The 18244-nt window shown below is 35.1% G+C and overlaps 1 protein-coding gene across 2 annotated transcripts in view; it reads right to left on the bottom strand.

Annotated features, from left to right (window-relative positions):
- The window catches only part of Hs6st (Heparan sulfate 6-O-sulfotransferase), a 73909-nt gene that overhangs the window by 7092 nt on the left and 48573 nt on the right, over positions 1 to 18244 (bottom strand). The window contains exons 4-7 of one of the 2 annotated variants that reach the window (XM_053745368.2): positions 8395 to 8520; positions 7313 to 7395; positions 6322 to 6566; positions 1 to 1467 (exon numbers count right to left, since the gene is read on the bottom strand). In XM_053745368.2, coding sequence (XP_053601343.1) covers positions 1378 to 1467; positions 6322 to 6566; positions 7313 to 7395; positions 8395 to 8520 — 544 coding nt within the window. In that variant the 3' untranslated portion in view covers positions 1 to 1377. The remainder of the gene's footprint in view (positions 1468 to 6321; positions 6567 to 7312; positions 7396 to 8394; positions 8521 to 18244) is intronic. The other variant, XM_053745367.1, reaches the window with a different exon arrangement.

Raw genomic sequence — 18244 nt, 5'->3', positions numbered from 1 at the left:
TTATCATACAAATACATACAGTATACGTCGGCGAAACTTAAAGGCCACGTGTTTAGCCGTTTGGCGGACTTATTGATGGAAGTGAGCAATAACAATTGAAAACAAACATACATGGCAGCAATAATTTTGTTTGCTTGATATAAGTTATGCATAGAACACACGACAGACACAGTGATACCAACGGCGGCGGTCTATTCCAGTATATGACAGACGTAATAAGTGACTTTTTTGAGGTTAATAGAAGTCTGTGGTGACTGCATCATATTTTACATTTTTTATATATTAACTAGCTTATGACCGCGATTTCGCTCGCGTTTCATTCGTGCGTCCGCTCATAACTTATAATTGTTAATATCTCTAAAGCAACATATCGCGTTGAAACCAATACAATATTTTAATTTAGATGAACACGAACGTATGTACACGTATGTCACGAACGTCGTTAGATGTATCTACGTGGCGTGCCACCTTGAAACCTCATATTCTGTTTTACCGCTTACTGACAGATTACTGAGTAAACATCTTATAGTACCTCCACACCTTTAAACCACAAGTAACCGTTTTAAATTAAAACGAGGAAAGAGAAATGGAATCTTTAAAATATGAGCGGGTTTACGGAAGCCGTGCCGTGATCCATAAATTGGATATTAACAAGATCACAAATAATAAAAAAATTGTGAAAGAAGCGGTGATAGGAAATGGGCAATGAATATTCATAGGGTGAGCTGGACTACGGACACACACGGCCGATGAGCGGTGGATGTGACATAATATTGCACTAATACAGTATTATCTGCAACAAGTTAACGGCTAAGGAAGGAGCCGGGAAAATCTTCAGATGAGAGAGAGAGAGACAGTATTCGCCACTAAAATGTCGAAAGGAAATTACCAAAAATCACCAACTAATTGTCCACTGTCTCTTGTGTTTTGTTTCTCTTATTTAACTTGGTCTTACAAAAAATGCTGGTTAAGTAATGCCGAACACTGCGCGAAGTGGAGAAAAATATAATTTGACAATCACAATACTCTTTGTACGGATATATTAGCAAAATAGTCACTCGTATATTATAATAATCACAAGTCGCATCGCTCGCTAATGCAGGCGAAGCTGAAAGCGAGGCGAGAGGACAAATGGGCAGGGAGATACGTAGGGTTGCCACGCTAATATACGTGTCTGTCACCATATTTGAAGATCCCATACTGTATTACTATATGCCCCATACCCCATATTACAAAAGGGGCGAACCTAAAAATATTATTCGTAAAAATTAAAACGCTTTAATGGTGTTTTGGTTACAGAATAAGAAATTATGGCAACCCTAGAGAAACGCGAATGATCCAAGTGCAAATAATGGCAAAGCTTATCTGTAGGAGGGGTCAGCAGGCGTCGGGAACACCGCGCTGTCCGGGTTTGTGTTGCAATAATGACCACCTGGACCTTCTTCTGTTTGCGCAAAATGCCGGATTCTGGCGATAGAGATAATATTATACTAACAAATAAAATGGAATTGTATTCAGCCAAAGCGAATTACTTACAGCTGAATATATTCGTATGAATCCATATAGAGGCACAAAACGGGCCAATATAAAACTGGGAATTAAAGTCAACAACTTTTGTCAATGAACACGAACTGAAAAACAGTCAATTTCCCGGGGGAGTTTTGAGTTGAAATAACGATATGTATGTGTATTGTATATGTATTTTCGATTTAAAAATGATCCGTATTAATTTACTAACGTTTTTCAGAAATCCCGCAATGGACGAATAAAGCATTTGGATTGGTACAGAAGAATGATAATAATGATTCTTTGATTACTAAAATATGTTATGCTTAAGTAAAAATACTAGAGTTCAAAGAAAACTAATTTATTGTTGAAGGCAAAAGACTGAGATCACACTCCGTAGAAATGGTAAGATAGGGTCAGAAATTAATTTTTGATCTAAAACGACAACAAATACAAAACGCTTGTTTCTGACAATCCTGAATACACGCAGAAAAACTCAAAATTAAGGTAACGACCACCCCAGGCATTCTTTGAATAATCAACGGAGTTTTTCCATGTTATTCTTTGAAAGGAAATGGGAGAACGCTCTATTTCCTCGGATTACAATGATTGGAAAACGGCCCAGGTAAATAAAACAGTGAGATAAAATTGCAAAGCTATTGTTAAAGATTTAAGGTCGATTTGTAAATTAATAGGGGTCAGGATAATATATCTGAAGTTAGTTGAAACGTATCTTAGAATAGGACTATTAATCTTCAGGGCCAGATTTAGAAGTTGTTTTGGATCTATAAATTACAGGTAAATAAATATTTGTTGTAAAGTTTCCACGAAATGACGCTCCTAAAAGACAAATAAATCAACCTCAGTAATAGCTCTAACAAGAGTATCTACCGTTGCAGCAAAGTTAATATTAACGTTATGAAAATAGAAAATATTTCACACTGCATCGTCAAAGAAAATGGGAATTTTCATGTAATCTAGTGCGCAGTGCTTGCATCAGATAAGGCACGTATTAAGCCTGTAGCTAAGCGGGCGCTGTGATCGTTCACTACACACTAAACAACATAACGTTCGTTAAATACGGCTGGCTAATCCAGCCTTTCATAACCCGAAGACAGGCAACAGACAAGATGAAAATCATACTGAATTTGTATTTAACAGGTGTTCAAGATGTGATACGTTAATGAGTCTAACTGTAATGGCTATTACAATGTTTTATATGCGACTGGATAAAAATAATTTAAATGAGAACAGATTGTGCATGCACTTGCATTGGCTATGCCTATTTATGGGTAGTTCGCAGAGCGTTTCGACCGCTGTGGATTCGTGGTCATTACAATCTGTCAATTTTCTTGAGGAAGGAATCATTTCCAAAATCAATAATACTGACATTACAACAGTACAAAGTAATTAATGTAAAATCTTATAGTAACTCATTCTTATCTTTGTTAAAATTTGAAAAATTGTAATGACAGCGCGACCGAAGCGGTCGAAACGCTCTGCGATACCTGACTACCTTTTAAATATCGCATTCGAACAGTAAAAATAAATGAGAATAAAATAAATAAACATATTGATAAAAATCGATGAAATTATTGCTAATATCGGACGAAACCATAACGAGTTTTTTTGTTTCCGATCTATGGCCGGTCATTAATCTTGCGGAACTTTTTCTTTCATATCTGTAATTCTGTAGCATCGCCATTAGCTTTTTCCGATGCGATCTAACGACCTTCCCTAATTTGCTATATCAGATCATTCTTGTCCAGTGGGATTGTTTTTGGTTACGATTCGTGAAAATAATACACCTTGGTAAGTATTCACAATTATATTTACATTCATTTAAAACGTAGAAAAATACATATTTAAAAAAGACACAAATAAACAAAACGGATCAACTTTGTGTGATTGCTAGAGTTAACAAAATAGAAATGGGCTAAATTATGATCGCCTTTAATGTTATTTTTATTACATACATACCAAAATTACGTAGTTTCTTATCATCTCTGACAGATAAATAGAAATACCGCTATGGTGAGTTTGTGTTTCTCTTAATTACAGCTTAAGTTAAATGAAGTCATAATTTGCGGTTATACAGCTAGTTAATTTATTTCTCACGCTGTTTTAAGATCGTATCTTTAATTACGTTTAACAAATACGAAAGTAGCGCTTGCTTAAGCTCTTGAAAGTAGTATTTCATGTAATTTGGTGCTATGGTGCTCTATGTTTGCCTTCAAAAGCCATTTATTTTTATTAGTAAGTACTTATTAGTTAGATAACGGAAACTACGACGACGACTTCTTTCTATAAATTTATGAAAAATGGTATTGCATTTGTTCCTAGGCAGAGGTGAGGTGATCACTTACCATCAGATGCAGCGCTTGCTCTTTTGCCACACTATTCCACAAAGAAGACAAAAGGGTGTTTTTTGCCAAGCAGTGGGATACAACAAGCTACTATTTCACCAAGTCCAATTGGACTTCGTGTGCGTGAACCGTTCCTAAAGGTAATAAGAAAAATAATTAACTTCTACAACTGCTGCAGTGTTCAAGCACAATCGTTTCTGGATGTAATTTCATACGGGCCATTGATTAAAGGCCCTCGATTTATTGTTCAATAAATAGCCCATTAAAGCTGTCACACTCAAGTCTATAATGATAACAATCTGTAATAATAGAGGTAATTTAATAGCTACGTGAAAATTAACCGTATTTATCCGTGATTGTCTACCATGACTCGGTTTGAATGACGTTTTGCTACTCAAAGTTTTATAAAGGCAACTGCTCTATCTGAAAAAGATAATTTGCCATTTCAATTTGACCGGGGATAGAACTTTAGACCTCCGGTTTTGCAGTCTGGCAGGATAATAACTATAATTAGTATATTGACGTTACCATTTGCTATATAATAAGCTAATAGAAGGCTTGATAGAAAGCAAAATATAAAGGAAAAGAACAAACGGAAAGCTAAGAAAGGGTTATATAGGCCTAGTACAAGGCGGTCAAAACGATGGCTGAAAACGAAAAAGGAGAAGGAAGAGAGAGATGAAAATAACTCCATCAACAAGAATCTTGTTCTTAAATTTCGAACGAATGAATCATTTGATATGAGATTCACCTGTACATTCGCGAGCTTTACCTTATCTGTTTACATACTCGTGCAGTTGCATAAAGGCAAGTTTACAACGAGTGACATCGCTGTGTCAGTTGTCACGCTGAGCTGCGCTGAACAAAGCATGTCCAAATGTGGTGCATATTCATTTTCAGATACGCTTTTGAAATGTATTTACAGAAATATTGTAAATAAAAATAAAAAGACAACGATATATTTATGTACATTCAAAAGAATACCAAGTGAAACGTTAAACCCGAGATAATACCTATCGGCACGGTACAACAATGCATATCCTAACTAGCTGACGACAAAATTTATCCCCATTCATCCCTAACGCCAGGAGAAGTAGGATTTATGGTCAATATCTATGGATAGAGCTCGATATCTGAGAATTTAAATGTGCAATCCGCTGCGACATCTTTATGGGGTATCGGGCTATCCGTTTTGCAAATATTTTCTGTAAATATTCTATCAGGAACTATGTATTGAGTGTAAGAACACACATTGGCGCCCTTATTTTCAAGTAATTAGTAATTATACCAACATTTGTATTTTACATTAAAAATGTAAAATAGCTGAAGCGGCAGATATGTATCAAGGAATAATTTTACTGCTGTATTTTTTTTTGTTTCATGTAATAACAAACGTAATCCTATTGTATAAGATAATACAACGGAATAATTGTATAAAATCATCATCATCAGAAATGCCTTCTTGACTCTTGCCTTTCCTAAAGCTCCTTTATTCCTTTTAGCTTTCCTTCAATGATGTTTCAACGTAATCGAGTCGAAAGAGACAAGAATAAGTTGTTAATTTTGGGAATCATGATTAATAAACTGTTATTAAATTCAAACTATTAACAATAGCTAAAACTGTGTATAGTAGACCTAAAGCGACACCACCTACGCACATGCCAATCAGAGTCGGATCTCGGCCTCGGCCTTGACTTAATTTTAATCCTTTTATTATGATAATATTATGATATTAAAAATGTTTATAACTAAGATTGCCTTGTGTGCCAATTATTGAAGAGGTATTTGGCAATACCTAGTATTCTTTTTTTTCGAGTGTGTTATTGCTAAAAATGGTGCTAGATTTTATTAAAGTTACCTAAAGACATACGACATAATCTAGTAGTCAACAACAGCGTACTTTACTTGAATAGTCTGATACCATCCACGCTAATTGACTTGGCAGAAAAGTTTGCTAGATATTATATAAAATACGACCTGATAGAAAACAGTTGCTATGCTACCGTTGCCACTAGGCATTAAAATTATATGTAAAAACATAGAATTTAGTAAATAGAGACTTCGTCCGTTTAGTCTCCAAAGGTTCCGTGAGTACATTAAATTTAATTAAACACTTATTTGTAGCAACACAGTTGGTTCCGGCGAACTGTGAACTTTAGTTGCAAATGAAATTCCCAATGCACGGCTTATTTCAATTAATAAAATTGTTTTTCATAGAACCACAAACGCAGAATTCACTGAAAACATTTATCAAGAAGCCTTTAATTTAAAAGTCAGATAAAATAACTTAAAATAAATAACAATACAAACTCTTTTTCATTCATCAGTCTTCCCGGTTCTTTCCACAACCATAAAGCGTCGAAACCAGGGCACGGGACTTCATTATTTTTCTCCGCATCGATTCGACATCCTTATCAAGTCATAGACTTGAACATAGAATCGAACTAACCTTCTGAAACTCAGTGAGGCCGAAGTAGGCCATCGCGGCTAAGTTCCTCTTAGCCGAGGCGAGGAGCACCCGATCTGTGTCTGATGTTCTGTGCCTCAGGGTGCCGTTGTAGCAGCCGACCAGCGCCAGGTCCGCCAGCATCCTGGTCTGCCTATTGTTGGCCAAGTTCCAGGGACAAGCTGCGAACTCTTCCAGGGTCACGCCCCGCCACGAGTCGCCGTTGTAGCACGGGGGTACTTCCGCTCCTAATCGAGATGTTTTTATTAAAACATGCATTGTTTGTTTTTTTTTTTGCGATATAATCATGTTCTACTGGGTGACGATTGTTGAATATTCTCAACTTTGACATTTTTCGTTTTTGATTGCAATTTATTTCTGTAAGTTCTATTTTAAATATATCGTATATAATTGCGGTCTTTTAAAGTTTTGGCTGTCGGAGTGCTGCCATTAAAACGTTAGTTTGTTCAGAATTTGTGCCAGTTATAGGTACTAAAACGTCTTTTCTCTCTTTATCAGCATATTTTTTGCGTGTTAATAAATAAACTGGGAAGAGACTAGACATGTTTACGAGCGTCGGAATTGCTTATCATAAGACTGGTGGTTCCCTGGGCTGCTGTAGAATGGTAAAAAGCGTGTTAGGGTTGCTACATATACACATATTCGGGCGGTCATTGATAGTTGCAGCCAGATTATGGGTTTACGTCTAGTATTTTCCCAGTTTTAATCAACCAGTCTGGCGCCTATAAGTCATGTAACCTCGAATTTTTGAGAATAAAGTGGGATAATATCTACGGTTGCAGCCCGACCCAAACATCAGGAACCAAAAACCTTATAAAAAGGCTTACATAGATATTATCACATCTTTGTCCCTTGTGGGCTAGACAGGTTGTTAGGACATTACATTATTATTTTTTTCTTAACGGCAAGACAAGCTTCGTTTTTCGATAATACTACCGAAACGGCATTGCGGCAACCCTAAATTTTATATTACCTGTGGCGGTGCGCCCTTGACACCAGTGCCGGGAGCCCTTCCACGTCGCGCCTCGTTTCACGTGCCGATACTCTGACAAGTACCTGTGAAAAACGAATTTAATTTTGATAAAAAGACTCTTTACAAAGTTATAAGAAAGAAAACGCGTCAAAGACCAACAATATTTTTAAATGAAGGGCTTTCTTATGTTTAACATAATTTGGGACCTAATTTGTGATGTTAAAAACTGATGAAACATTACTCTTAATAAGTCCCAGCAACAGGAAAGTTACTTTATATCTTAAAAACATAACGTTGAACTTTTTGAACCAAATCCAAAGTTAGAGACGTAATGTCAATATATCTTGATGACTTCTTACAATACACTACACAAGTACACAGCATAGAGCACTGTGGTTAATAATTTCATAACATGATCTCGGTCATTTACCTTTATTCCACTTTAGATAAAAATATAGTTTCCAAGAAACATTGACTACAGCTATACGTTATTCAATGTAAAATTCTTATCTAACTACACCCAATTTATTTAATACAGTTTAGGAAGCTTTTTAACATTTTTTATTACAGTAAAAATATCAGATATTCTTTCGACAATATTAAAATAATTACTTACGCTTTACACAAATCTGAAAAATAAAATAAATAACGGTCAAATTCCTGATAAGGAAATCGCTATGAAAGGGAAAACCTCATAGATGACAGTTTGGTACTCCGTCACTTATGTTCAGCAATTAGTTATTCAGCATATATTATAGCAGTCTCCACCGATTGCGGTATTATATCGACATTAGAAAAGGATCCATTAATGTGACACGGGCACCCCGTCAGCTCGTGAAAAATCTTCTGTGTCACACTAGTGTGACAGAGAGTCGGCACCCAAGTCTGCATGGAGGCTGCACCTAATGTTGATCTTGCTTCCTCATGTAAAGATAAGATAAAGTTTGCAATGCGACTCGACACTGGTCGCGTTATAGGTTGTTAAAAGTACTATACATGACACCACGTATGTATACGTTCATACACATCGCATCGCGTCGTTTTGTCTGAATATATGGATAACACATGAAGCTGTTCCATACCTGGCGACGGGTTCCCTAAGCAGCGTGATGTAGAAGTATCTTCTGTGCACCGCGGAGCCCTCGTTGCGGTCCAGCTCGCCGCCCACGCACGCCGTCAGCTCCGTGAAGTCTGCGTGGAGGCCGCATCTAAAACAAAAATAAACATTGAGATAAAAATTCAAGCAAAAATGAAAGCAAAAATTTTACAACAGAGAAAATTATAATGCGTTTTCCGAATTTGGAATTTCTATGAAATCATGAATTAATTTCACTATGATGATATAATTCTCAATCTCATGATCGATAATATTTATGTGGACTGGCATAAATATTATATACCGAGTTCTCTAAAAACCCGAAAGAGTTCCGTGTCTTGACTGTCATTATTTTGATGCGTCTTTGTCTCGATTTCCGTCAAACTTGTTGGGAAAGTTCCTGTTTTCGCTGCTGGCTGGTATTGTGAACTTTGTGGGCCTGTCATTTATTTACCTACTGTATAAATAACTCCGGCAATTAACGAAATGGACTAGTAATGATGCCGTTCTCATTTTCCTGTCGCCAACAAAATATTTCAAAGCTATTCGTGATTTAGAATAACTCTGTCAGTGTCTTGCCATTTCTGGCAATCAATATATATAAAACTCTTCCGTTACTGAGTGACTGACTGACTGATTGACAGACAACGTACAGCAGAATCTACTGGGCCTAGGAAGCTGAAATTTGGCATGTAGGTTCTCTGGGGAGTGTAGATGAGCACTAAGAGAGGATTTTTGGAAATTCCACCTCGATAGGGGTGAAAGGGGTGAAAAACTTTTATATGAAAGTTCTACACCGGTGAAGTTAGTGAGTTGAAAATTTGTTTATTGGTTGTTAACAACAAATTAATGAATACGTGATTCAGATTTTTCTGAAAATTAACCCTCAATCCCTTCGAAAAGGGGAGTGAAAAATGGGATTTAATACAAATTTCAAAACAAAAAGCTGAAAATTGGTAAATATACTCTTCATAGAATGACGAAATTCACGCGGGCGAAACCGCAGGCAAAAGCTAGTTTATAATAAGATTCTGTGAGTTGTGCATTAAAGTGTACAATATTAAATGTAGAATATTTGAACTGTTCATCTCAAATTAATAAAACTAAGAGAGCCAAATACGAAAACACAAATCAAGTAAACACCTAAAAATATCCCAATGCAGAGATAATCGTGAAATCTAGACCTACCGGATCGGACAGACATTTATTTTAATGGCCAATAACTAATAGTGGGTGTTATTTATGTTGAGGAGTATTTTACTACAGCTGAGACATAAGGCTATTCTACAAGAATATCTTGAGATGGCCTATAGGGATGCTACAAATAGATTTAGTATTTTATTGTTATGTGATAATAAGTAAATGGATAACACTCGACGGCCCCCATTAAGCATTAAGCTTGTGTGTGTTAGTCCGACGGCCACAAACACAGAAACGAGCCCAACACACCGAGAATTGCTTGTAAATTCGTGATCACAGATACAAACATTTGCTAGCACTGATGACGATTCATATCGCATATCAAGCCAGCACTTCCAGAAATGTAAATAAGAGTACTATGTAATTGCTTAGGGTAAGATACCTAAAATAGTACGCCATACTCCACCTACTCTTCCTAATCAGGTAATAACGACACTAGTATAAGCAAGTACTAATAAAATATCAGATCGTAGAAACAGATTACATCAGACATTATTAAAATGGCGGGAGTAGGTAACAATAGCCATAAATTTGCATATGTTACGCTTTAGCCAGATAATATCTCGCGGATGTGATGCGATATCTATAATGTTACTAGTGCTATAAAATATTAATGGATATAAAACAAATTAGCTTTAAATGATGTCACAAAAGATGGACACCTTTTTGGCATTCATGACACCATCGTTGACAATATTTTCAGAACCGAATGGTGTCGGAAATCTATTTGTGTGTGTCAAACTTCAAACTGACTGAGTGATTTCAGATGCTATTTCCATAGAATTATCGAAATTTAGAGCCTGTTTAACTGCTTTTTGCTAAAGTAGTTCATAATTTATATGCAACATATCGAACAGATAGTATCATCAATCATGTCATCATTCGAACGCATTGTCTGAATGAAGGTTCGTTCGTCTACCATCCAATAGCTGCATTATTAAACAGTAATGCAAGTCGCGTTTTCCCAATGAATATTAATTTTTTTGTCAATATCTTCATTATTTTCACTGAACATTGAAAACGCCACGTAATCCGAATTAAAACGATTCATGTCGTACTTTTGTTCAAATATTCAATTACTTAAGCGTTCGACGGGATTAATAAACGATGAAATTTTAATATGACAATGTGCATTACACGCTATTAATTATTAATTAAAGGATAAATGGATGTATATTGGCGGTGTTTGATGCGTTGAAATTCCCTCGACATTAGTTAGGATCTTTCTTAATTGGTTTAGTACTTGATTCAGCTTATTTTATTAAAGGAACAATCGTGTAATCAATCGAGTGTGGGCGTTTCTTTATTTGTTGATCTGTAAATTTTTTACATGTTTGGATTTGAAAATAGTGCCTTTATACCAGTATCATTAAATTAGTAATATTCGTATTTGTAAATTCCTGCTTGTCATACAATATGAAGAATTAATGAGCGAATCTAGTTTTTTGTAAATATATATTTATTTACGCAGATTCGATAAATTCAAAAAGTAATAAAAACAATCATAATTAAAACTACGAATATGTCTAATCAATATCGTATTGCACTGCACCATATCACATTGCTAGGTTTGTTCGTGAGTGTATCCTCCACTGAATAAACATTTGTATGAAGTGAATGCACGCTGGCGGGCGAGAAGCGACGACGTGAAGTGTGGACCCACTGATAGTTGCTAGCACTTCAATAAATCTTATTCAAATACCCGCATATTTAATCATTGCTAATCGAAAATTCGCAATATGGGACCGTAGACGCATTAGGTTTAATCGCGCTCAATTCAATCGGATTATCTAGCATAACGACTCTATAAGTCTTGATTAATGCTTAGTATAAGCCATATACGACGTCGAGCTAATGTTAGTTCAGCTAGTTAATATGGGATAATGAACGTCCATAGTTATATCAGGAGAGACATTAAACGATAACACACAGGCGTTTGCTTTGCAGAAGACAGAGAATTTAGGGCAGTGGCGAATGCGTAATCGTAGCGGTGTGCGATTGGTAATTGATATGTGCGTGCATACGCAACTCAGCCAGCCACAATACCATACAATATACGTACACGCATTACTCGTTATAGGTCTGCGGCCTTTAATATACAATATTTAAATTTAAAATTAGCACAAATAGAAAATAAGCACTTATTTTCATAGAATGTAGAATATTTTGATTTTATTTCGTCTCCCTGCAGACACATAGTAAATCTATTTGTAATACTGTCTCAGTTTTCTTTTTTTTAGCAAAATCTATAGCCAATTAATTTCTTGGCATAGTAATACTGTAGTTTATCATTGTCCTCTTAATTTTACATTAGTCAAAAATAAAATACACTACAAATATTTTCTTCGGGAACAAATAGTAGTGGTTTTTTACTGTGGGTTGTAAGGTCAATTGACCCGAAGACAACAAAGATTAATAGACATCAAATCACAAAGGATTACTAGACATCCAAGGAAGTGAAATTTTGGATGACGAATGTGAATGCACGATAATACTGAAAAACGCTCACAGGACAATCTAACGACCAAAAGAATCAGTTTAAACAAAAAGTTTACTGTCTTTATATCTGTGATCTAAAATTTACCATATGCAACCAGTTCCAATAAAACTGGAATTGTGAATACACTATGTATGCATATTGTTTTTCGGAGTTTCCTTATCGATAGCAGTTTGCCTTCAGACAGCATGGCGGCGATTGCGCAGATTTCATCAGCGCATATTTTGGCGCGAAGCCACATAATGGGCGAAAATTATCGGGTATGACCGCTATTAATTAAACCCGTCCACTCTTATAGCTCTTCTACATCGGTCATATTCTGACACACATTGCTAGTTTTTCCTTGCATTCATACAAAACCCACATTAAAACTTATCAATGTACGTCGTTTGGTCACGATCATACCTGATGTGGAGGAGCCATTAGTAGACCGGCGCCCACGCACGCACTTATTAGAATTTGCAATTTGTTGAAAATAAATATGCAAGTGTGAGCAGACAAATTTGAAAGAAAATAAATTAGAAAAGAAAATAATTTGAGAGAAAATTTGTGCACTGGTTGATATTTACAAAATAAATTTAAGAATTTCACGGCACATGAGTCCGGCAAAACTCAGGTTTTTATCTCTTATCTAGAGGATTCATTTCAATTAAAATTCTCGAAAAACGTCCATAGGTACGCTTAAGTCTAGACTTAGCTATATTTGATTTTTTATTTTGTATTATTGCCTTGAAACAATGGCGACTTTGAAATAAATTAAACTTAATCAACTTAATTAACTCAGTTATATCAGATAACTGAGACATTATAACTAAAAATTCGCATGATAAATAACCTTAAAATTAATTTCAGGCATAAAATTTTGTGTCGTGAAAACTTGAACTTGAACTAGCATTTGTGAAAATAAAATGCTCAGAATTTTATAAAAGTTTTGGCAACAGGCCATTGCGTATAGCCCGATACATTTTTTCAAATATTTTTGGCTTATTTTCTGAAGACACATTTAATGGTGAAATGTTTATATCTACATCAATAGGTTTAGGTAACAATTATAGAGATTAATATGCCATCGTGGCCATCACTTCTACAAATATTACAAATGAATTCACGGGCCAGAATAAATTCACATTAATTTTCTTGGTTTACTTTTAAAGATTTGTAGGTACGTACCTACAAATCTTTAAAAGTTAACCAAAATTTTACCCTAGTGATTTAAGTACAAGTTGTGAGATACATATTTATTGTATGATTGAATATTTATACATATACTCTTATTAATTTATATTTTATAGCACATAAATGTCACAATAAATATTTTTTGTCACATTTATTAAGCCTGAACTTAATCTTTGATATTAATAAAGAACACTAAAAATAACACATTGGGGGTAGCCGACCAATTACAAAATGTCAAGGGCGATTGTCACCTGCGGCGGTTGTTGGCGATTTTAACTAAATTATTGGCATCCTGTAGATAATGGCCCGTTTTAATTGACGAACTCCGTTTTAATTGATGCACGAGATACATAATCATGTTGAACAAAAACAATAATCTTAAATTATAGACCATAATATAGATTTTAAAACTTAATGTTTCCAATCATGTGCAACCAGATCCTGACCTGATTAGTGGAGAACTTCATGTGTGTGCCGCTCTCTAAGTGCTCATACTCATAAAATGACGTTAAAAGATCATAAAAGGCACGTAAACCAAAAACCAGCTAACCCCAAGTCTACAAACCATATAATTGCAAATCTCATATATTGGTCTACAAAACAATGGTTTCCATCCAAGGATATGTCGCCGATGCAGGATTATACCATTCGTGTTACACCTCCGTATACCCAGTGGCGGTGCACAGTTTGGCATCGCGCCATCGTGTGTCGAGCACGGAGGCTTGCGGTGTTCGTCCAAACATCCAAAGATAAAGCCTCGTGTTCACGCTTTAGAATATGAGCGTGGCTTCACAAACACACATGTCTAGGGCTGCCATTATCGGTTCGGATTTCCCAGGATTTGTCCTACTTTCAAGGGCAATTGTCTTGGAAAACCCTGGCGTATTTGAAACATTTACCATATTTCCGCAAAAAAATAACAAATTGACCCAAGTGTTCGAGGTTTATTAGTTTTTGTTCGGTGTCTGTGATTAAGGCAGCCCTAGATACGACGAACTTTATCGACCATCAGGCGAGTGGTGGCCCGCGGATTGGCACCGAGCCACCGCTGAGCGCGCGGGTCAGCCTCCATTATTTGTCCAAACATTCAATATCATATCACATTAAACTTTCACAAGGCGTTCATATACGTTGAACAGAATAAATTTAAAATAATAGTTTTACAAACTTTGAGTTTGACGAAGGAATGCATGCGGCGAAAGAGGTAGAATAACTATTGCACTTTATTTTAATGACTTTCGTTTCGTTTCAAGTTAAAATAAGCGAACCTACTTATTTGACAGAATCAAGTCCACTCATTCATATATATCCACCCAGAGGTACTTCACATTATCCAATCCACCCACATAAAATCACCCGCATCAAATTACCACAATCCAACAAGCCCGCTACCTAAGTGAACAAAAAATGCACATTACAGAATCAGCTGCAGTATCGCCATGCCATCTAATATATTTCGCCCACATTTTAAGCAGGCTATATCATATTTCGATCAAGAGTGTGTTCAAAAACTCAAATCGTTATCTAATTCCAATTGGAAATATGTTTCTATAGGAAAGAAACAACTTTATCGTTATCTAATGGACAAAAAAAGAGTGGGCTCCTGCTGTGTCTGACGATGTATCTGCAATTTTATTATTATGTAGTAACGAAATTCTATCTAACGCGGAATAATGAATGGATGCTAACAGTATTATAAATTGATCATGGTTGCTTTTACAATATAATGAAATATAATCCTTGTATTATCTATGTTCGAAGTTATCACCCATAACGTAACCTTAATAAATATAAAAAGACGATGAAATATTTAATATGAGGAGCAATTATAACAGGAACAAGACGAATAATAATATAAAAAAGAGAATGGTGGCGCCTGATCGATCGATACAGGAAAATGTCAAAGCTCTTTTATGGCAACGGATTTTTTGTAAGTTCGCTAAAAGGTCCCCCAATTGTGTCATATTCGATCATTGTCATTCGTAGGATATTGTTAGAAGTCTCAATAATTTTGTTATTAGAGAAGCCAATTTAAGTTTCTTTTCTATAGCATAATGTGATTTATAATACAATTGGTTAAAATACTATTACGTAAGTATTATTTTTAATTATTGTAACAAAATTTAGTGAAAACCACACAAACTAATGTGAAGAATAAAACATAAAGGCGGCGAAGTCAATGGAATAAATCAATATGGTGCACTCTATTTTAAATGTTATTAAGAAAAGTTGTGCACTTTCACAGAGATCTGAAAATAGAGAATTTGCATCTACAGTCGGCAAAGCATCGGCAAAGATGTCTTTAATCATCAAACTATCCCGTTCCAATCCAGACTAACATTATAAATGCTAAAGTAAGTTTGATTGTTTATTGGTTACCTCTTCAAGCTTTATTTACTCAACTCATCTTCTAGAAATTTGTCATACTCGTACATAAGTATAATATAGGTAAGAGTACATAAAAGGACAAGGCTTCTTTACATTCCGAGAAAAAGTATATTTGCCGTGGAAAATTCACGCGGGTGAAGTCTCAGTTAAAGCTAGTCTAGAATAATTCCTATTACTTTATATAATCTATGCTTACTTTTGATAATATTCTGATGTCTTTTCCGGTCGGAATTTGTATGGAGTCAAACGCTTCCCGCCATTACATTTTATAACATCCTATTTCATTTGTGATTTTGCATTCCGAATAACAAAATTAGCATCTGAATTTTAAACGCGTATTTGTGATACGCCAGGATAATAATAAAAATATACTTACGCGTAGGTATATTTTTATGCATAATGTAAGTATGTTCAAAGAAGAAATTATGTTACGCTAAATGTAAATAAATAATACTAAACAACTACAAAACTATAATACGAAAAAAAAGAAAATTCTGTCAATTTATTCGCGATGAGAATAAAATGTGAACTTGCCAGTCAGCTGGTAAGTACTACAGAAAAGTACCGACTCACCCTATTGAAGCCAAAATTTTGTACAGTTGTTCCATTCTAGATGACTTTTAATACAAGTTTTTTTCAATTTTTACTTTAAACAAGTTTATCTTGTGTATGATATGTACACAATACACAAAAATGTATTTAAAACTGGAACATAAAGGGCTTAGAAATATTATAAATTCAGTGACCACAGCACAATTTCCAGGCGACGTCGTACCTATACATCAAATTCAGGCCGCTTTGTAATTATTGTGGAAGGGCGCACTTCCAGTTTACAGCGACAATGACTAATGACGTCACTTCCGACTATAAGGATATAATGTACTGGAAAGTGTAGCTAGTGAGTTGCAGGGTGACCATGAGGGAGAATAACTGAAATTTTTTATAGCGCGTTGGTAAAAGTTGCAGAAATGAAATTTTCGTGAAGTAGGGCTGAATCTTAAAAATAAATAAAACATTAAAAGGGTGAACCTATACCATATACCAAATTTTCAATAAACTCGAAATATATTTAAATAGAACAGTTATGACTATTGTATTATGTATATGTAGATTGAAAATTGATTTTTAATTTAAGTTGTATCTACTTTCGTCCATCCAGTACGAAGAGAATTCATTTAATCTAGCCTTTATAATGAAAGCTATAATGACAGATATGCCATAAAGAGATGCCTTTATAATGAAAGATATAATATTATAAGTAAGTACTTCTATTACTTGCATGTGTACTGTGTGTTTCGTTCATGTGTTTACGAAATACACTGGGCGGAATAAGTAAGTACCCAGACCATTGCACTCCAGCGAGCACTACTATTGAGATTTTCTTTACACACCGCAACTGTGTCAACCCTGTAATGCACAGTGCGGTACAAAACCCGTTGCTGCGCTTATTTTTCCATTTACCAAACGTGTTGGATTGTGAAGCCACAAACTTTGTTTTCAATTTCTTCGCGTCGCCGACACCAGCAGCGCCGCGCTAGCACTCCACATGCTTTGTTATTTTCTTTTTTATATTTTCCATTACTCGTTTTACGGTGTAAGGGAATTGCTAATTCGGGTTCGCACATACATAAGACATATTTTAGCTTAAAATAAATAAGTGTTTTTAGTTAGCCAATAGCTATTTAGTAAAGTGCTAACATTAAAATATCAGAAGACAAACTACAACATTTAATTTAGCAGGATTTATCTTTATTTCCTATTAACAACGAAATATATTATCTTGAAAATTGTTTCATCTAATTAAGGGCACAATAACATAAGGCCGTACCTTGAGTCATGTGGCACCCTAATTTGAAAGAAATTGTTTAACACAAAACAGCGCAATGTTGATAATTAAAATTAAGCTTTTGGGATTATTTTAGTAACTACTCTAATGCATTATGATTTCTTCTGCAAAAGAAAAAATATTTGTATATCTAGTTACATGGAGGACAATACTTTACGAATAATACAAATGTCACTAAGCTGGATGTCAATAGATTTTCACATCCTATCGATTAGTCGAAGGAATTACCTACGACTAAACCAGAAATCTTATAAAATCCAACATCATCCAAACAACCACAACTCCGCTAAAATTAATCAATTTCACGCTGTATTCCCATTTTAAGGTATGAGATAAAACCCAAATAAGTAAAGTATTACGTGTCTGTATAAAGTAAGATGATCCCACGAAAGTTTTAAAAGCAAAGGCAGACATCTGAAATTTCTTGAGCTGCAGCGGAGTTGCCTTTTATTAGACATTTGTTTCTTGAATTATGAAGTCATATTAAAAAGAAAGAGTAGAAAATACTGCTGCAATAGCTAACTTTCGTTACCATATAATAACATATCCTTTGTGCTTACATTATAACGTATCTAAAAGAATAAGCTTAGCTTAGCTTTATATATAGCAAGTATGGCAACATTGATGTGTAGGCAAAGCCTGCATGGCAAGTAGGACATAAAAGTACTATATTATCTCGACCGAAGCAATTCAATAACGATGAAAGGTTGAAACTTTATTATAATTCCT

The sequence above is a fragment of the Plodia interpunctella genome, chromosome 5, assembly GCF_027563975.2.
Source record: "Plodia interpunctella isolate USDA-ARS_2022_Savannah chromosome 5, ilPloInte3.2, whole genome shotgun sequence".
Classification (NCBI taxonomy): domain Eukaryota; kingdom Metazoa; phylum Arthropoda; class Insecta; order Lepidoptera; family Pyralidae; genus Plodia; species Plodia interpunctella.
Note: the sequence above shows the minus strand (reverse complement) of the source record. Positions and strands in the feature narration are given on the sequence as shown.